The sequence below is a fragment of the Thermobia domestica genome, chromosome 9, assembly GCF_964235325.1.
Source record: "Thermobia domestica chromosome 9, izTheDome1.hap1.1, whole genome shotgun sequence".
Lineage (NCBI taxonomy): Eukaryota > Metazoa > Arthropoda > Insecta > Zygentoma > Lepismatidae > Thermobia > Thermobia domestica.
In genome coordinates, this window is record NC_137462.1 from 201,997,644 (window position 1) to 202,003,056 (window position 5,413).

Genomic DNA, 5,413 nt, shown 5'->3' on the forward strand with positions numbered 1-5,413 from the left:
TTGACTTAAGGAAACAAAAACTTTGAAAAAATGTGGATTTTTTAACCTTTGATAGTCGTTTTTTTTATAAATGTGATACTAAAAACAAACACACTCATACTCTTTACAGTTTGTTTATTCAAACAATAAAACTCAACTTTGTTTTACAATTTTAGTTAAACTTAAATGGCTCCAAGTATATGTCAAAAATAAAATATTGATAAAAGGTACGCCGCCACGAAATCTCATAAACCAACGACGTACGTTGTGTTCATTCACGACTGCTTGGTCCAAATATATTGTTGAGGAGGGAGAGCTGCGATGCCCCAGTGTTAGTGCGTTCACTTCTGGTGTTTGGAGTCTCTGGTTCAATCTCAATTTCCGCTTGAATTATATTTATATCTTCCGCTTATCTTCGCGACTCTTTAGCGGTCATGATCCTCAGCTTGAGAAACGCTGGTCTAGCTAATAAGAGATATTTTTAATTTGTTAAATTAATTGAAAGCTGTCGTCCTGTAAGTGTGAAGTGAATACTCAGAAACAATAAAATTTTGAAAACAGGTTTTAGGCTCATAAGACTTCAATTGATGTAAATGAAGCTCAACAATATATCGGGTGATCTAAAAATGACACAGACCACAGAACATTATTCTACAGGCCAAAATAAAGCAATATATATATATATATATATTTCGGGTCTTCGTCTGGAGACACGAATTGTACGAAGGTCATTTAACTCGAAGTGGCAATATAGTTGTGAAATGGAATGTAGTGAATCAGTCACATCAAGAAGCTTACAGTCCTTCGATGTAGTCACCGCCAGCCTGTTGAACCCTTCACCAGATGTCTGGTAACCGTTGAATACCTGTCAAAGCTCCACAGTGGGGAAATATGAAGCATAGTATGCAGCATTGACGGTAACGCCCGGAGGAACTTGATGTGACAGGATAATGCTCTCGTGGTCGTATGACATTATCATCATCATCTTCACGTTTGCTGGATCTTGCCGAAGCTTTTTCGGTCATGGAGATTCTGGGTGGCGCCATTCACTCGACTGACGTTTCAATTCAGGCTTGTAAGATCTTCCTCACGTTTTGTCACTTGCAATAATGCGGTGCAAGAAGTCATTATCTTCCGCCTTGTAACGTTGAAGGTGTAGGCGCGCACATTCCCACCTAAGCCACTTTTAAGCCTCGGTCAGAGCATGGGGTACTAATCGGGCTGCAATTTTCCGCATGCCAAGATCTTGTGCTAGCATGCGGAACACTATGTTCAGTTCCTGCGCCAATTCACTACAAGTCCAGCGCAGATCACCGTCAAGCAGTGTCCGTAGTCTTGCAATATGAATTTCGTCCGTAGCCGTTCGCATATGCCCTCCACAATGTATTTTGTCTGTTGACTGTCGTCCCGCCTGAAATGCTGCAACCCACCTCGCTACTGTCCGATACAGTAGAGCAGCTTCACCACAGGCCTCTACTAATCCTCCGTGAATCGTCCTAGCATTTCGCTCTCGTGCCACCTGGAATTTCATAAACACGCGTGAACATTGCATTAGGGCGGTATTTCACACAATTTAACAATATCTACTCGCCACACACACCGTAATATGGGACCGCAGCAACGTTGAACTGACTTGTACACATCCGCGGAACACACTACGTTCGTCACTTGTCTCCTGCCCACACGACATTCCAATCGTAGCAGTGTTGCCAGTTCGAGTTAAATGACCCTCGTACTATGTGGCAATGTCGCAAATAAAAAACCATAGAGCAGATTACCAATCTATCAAATACTTACATACATTCTTCCGAGATGTCAGCTAAAGTTGATATAGATTAACATTAGCATCACTTATTAGTGTAGCAATGGGTTTAACTGCTTGATGTATTTGTAAAGTAATGCTAATTGTTTCAATGTGCGACGTTGCCACATTGTGAATAGCATAGCTGAAGGAAGCTCCCGAGGGCATACCATCATATAACATTTTCGCTTTATTTTGGCCTGTAGAATAGTGTTCTGTGGTCCGTGGGCGCCATTTTTAGAACACCCGATATAGTTAAATAAATAATGCATATGCTTAATATATATCCAAACTAAACTCGCTTTCTTGCTCGCTATCTAAACAAAAACAGTTTGTTACTTTACAGAATACTCGACCTTCAACATTTTAGGGCCGAAAACTAACTTCCTTTTCTCACAATTGGATACAAACTTTTGTGCTACTTTTCCATATCCACTTTGTCTAACATTGTTTTATGAACGTAGCAAACTGCTACTTGGTTGAGCCTCTTTTTGGTCATGGTTCACCTAAGATACTTGAAATATTGAAAGGGGGCCGAAACAAGGGCGCCGATTTCTCTGTAAATTTGGGGACCCCATTCAGATGCAGAAGGTATATATATATATATATATACAAAGTGTTAATTAATTCGTGTGTCAATTTCATTTGTTCACTGTGCAAAAGTGGTATGAGGTAAAGCCGTGGAATTTGGTGTAACTTTAGACCAAGGACATAAGTTTCGTTTCGCCATAGAAGCATGTCACTTGTACTGAAGTTTGAAGAGATATATGGTCAAATATCAACTTTCGATTTATTTTTTTTTTCCTTATGGGATTCCAATGTTAAATTCTGAAAGAGCCTGAAAAAACGTAAATCGAAGTGATAACAAAGAAAAAGCTGTATGGTATGATTCTATGTCGCAAGCCGACCAAATATGCGTCTATCAAGTGTCAAGGTCAGAGGTCACGGTCAGATCAAGGTCACAGGTCATCTTGAGAACCAACTTGAATACACTGAAAAGAACGCAATGTCCGTACCTCATCATGTCAAATGGGTTCTCAAGGTGACCTGTGACCTTGATCTGACAGTGACCTCTGACCATGACACTTAATTGAAGCATATTTGGTTGGCTTGCGACATAGAATTATACCATACAGGTTTTTCTTTGTTATCACTTCGATTTACGTTTTTTCAGGTTCTTTCAGAATTTAACATTGGAATCCCATAAGAAAAAAAAATCGAAATTTGATCTTTGACCCTATATCTCTTCAACCTTCAGGACAAGTGACATGCTTCTATGGCGAAACAAAACTTATGTCCTTCGTCTAAAGTTACACCAAATTCCACGGCTTTACTTCATACCACTTTTGCACAGTGAACAAATGAAATTGACACACTAATTAATAAACATTCTGTATATATATATATATATATATATATATATATATATATATATATATATATATATATATATATATGTGTGTGTGTGTGTGTGTGTGTGTGTGTGTGTGTGTATATATATATATATATATATATAAGAATTTAAGGCAAATTGCATTCAAATTATGCCAGATATTGTATATTCGTAAATACAATAGGGGCCCACATGAGCTTTGAGGGGGCCGGACTCCCCGGCCCTCCCGGGATCGGCGCCCTTGGGCTGAAAAGAGTTCTACAAGTATTGGAGGGAAGCGTCGCCGGTGTCCGCGCTGGGATTGACGCCCGTGTATCAAAAATTAGAGTTTTGCTGCACTTAAATCGGGTCATTATTTCCCTTAAAAAGAACTTGCCTTTCTCTTTAGCTTCGATAACTTTAACCTATCATTAAAAGACAATGAAATATGCAACCTAGCTATAATGCTCACTGTTTGGGAACAAACTGGTTCGCTAAGATGTCAAAATGTCAACGGATTATATTGTAGGGTCAGTAGATGTACCAACAGAAATACTCTTCAAGAGTTTAGATGTTTCTATTCTCTAGCACTCTCCAACTGTTGATTGGATGTACAAAGGCGCTCAGCACTGACAAAATGAGAAACGAACGCTATTTGTATATTCGCATCTTATCACTACCTGTCGAGACATTTTTAATCATACTTCGTCCAAAGATGGATACGAGATTACCCGTAAACTGGGAGGAACAAGTGAGCATGAATACAAGCTCTGTCAGTACACTGGAATGTACTAAAAATATTTTCTTCTATTGTAGATTGTTCTGAAACATTCCCGTATCAACTCATAGTTCTAGTGAATTCTTCAATTATTTATTGCTTTCCGTATTCGGGTTGGATCGAGTTCGTATTATGCAAGATAGTAATAATAATATAACGTTACATAACCTGTTATGTTAGCTGGGACCATGGAAATTGTTCTTAATGCACACAGAACTACAAGTGCATCATAGGAAATTTGAAACATTTACGTGCATCAAATGGCGCGTTAATATGTATAAATTTCGGTTTTGTCACTGATGCGCAGCATTTTCAACCCTAGAGAACGATCGAAAATAAAAAATGGGTCATTTGAGACATATAAATGCATTGTGGTTTAAGATTACTCAATTGATGCAGATCTTTGCATCGGTACTGATGCATTTCTTCTTGATGTGAGCGTCACCTGTCGTGTTTTGTTTGAAGCTAGTCTCCAGCACTTACTGCGCATCTCGACTGGTTTTCGTGTTATTGTGGAGCGAATTCTGACTTGTTATTGTGTGTGTTCTTTTGTCTAGTGCTGGACAGAACTGCTACGAAAAACGGAGGTAAGTGTATATTAAAATACGATATTATTGTATTAGGTAGTGCAAGTATGTAGTTATTAAGAAAAGTACCGTTAGCAAAACAAAAATAGCAACAAGAATAGAGACAAAGCCATAAGGGATTCTCAGAAGGAACTCGTTTCCTACAAAAATCCACAAAGGAGTGAAGAAATATTTAGGTTAACTACAGTACATACTGTATGTTGAAGTGACTCATGCTAGTGGCTGCTTGATTCTCATTAAATATATCCGATGCAGGCGTGAACTCCGAACCGCTGTTATTATTATTATTATCATTATTATTATTATTATTAGGTGAAGGTTGATTATTTAGAAAAACTTTATTTAACTCGCATAAGTTGTTACTCCTGCACTAAGGGCGCCGATCCTGGGGGGGTTTAGTGGTCTGGGACCCCCAAAGTTGAAATGGTCCTCTAACGAGGGGGGCCAAATTGCTAAGTTGAAGCAGGTTCTCCTATTTCTACAGTACATGGTCGTTCATTTTTCCTTTCTACTAATGCATATCTTTTATAGGGCCCTCCAAAGTTACACAGAAAACGGCGCCCTTGTCCTGCACATACCAATAGTTGAGTATCTACTAAAAGTCACACATGGTCACGTAGTTGTGATGTTTTGGTTAGAGTATCGGGCCAAAAGCCCCGATTTCGTGATTTGAAGTAAATATTGACAAAACACGGGTATGCCTACTATTGAGCAGGAAATAAATTGAAGGTTAAAAACAGTAGCACGGCATTAACCCTTACATATATCGTATATGTTTATACGTTAGGGTTGTATTTTCATTATTCGATTTAAAAAGTACTAATAAAGCTTTTTTTTTTTTTTTGAGTGGAAGCGTTCTAGAACACGTTACGTATGATTTTACGCCTTTCTGGGTC

General features: G+C 38.6%; 1 protein-coding gene across 1 annotated transcript; it reads right to left on the minus strand.

The window, feature by feature from the left end:
• Positions 1 to 1,165: 1,165 nt before the first annotated feature.
• On the minus strand, positions 1,166 to 1,510 carry LOC145661127 (protein GVQW3-like). Its single transcript, XM_081726578.1, has one exon. The coding sequence runs from the start codon at positions 1,508 to 1,510 to the stop codon at positions 1,166 to 1,168; it is 345 nt and encodes a 114-aa protein (XP_081582704.1).
• Between the last annotated feature and the right edge of the window lie 3,903 nt (positions 1,511 to 5,413).

Coding starts and splice junctions, on each gene's coding strand:
- LOC145661127 (XM_081726578.1), bottom strand. CDS start 1,510: ATGAAATTCCAGGTGGCACGAGAGCGAAATGCTAGGACGATTCACGGA.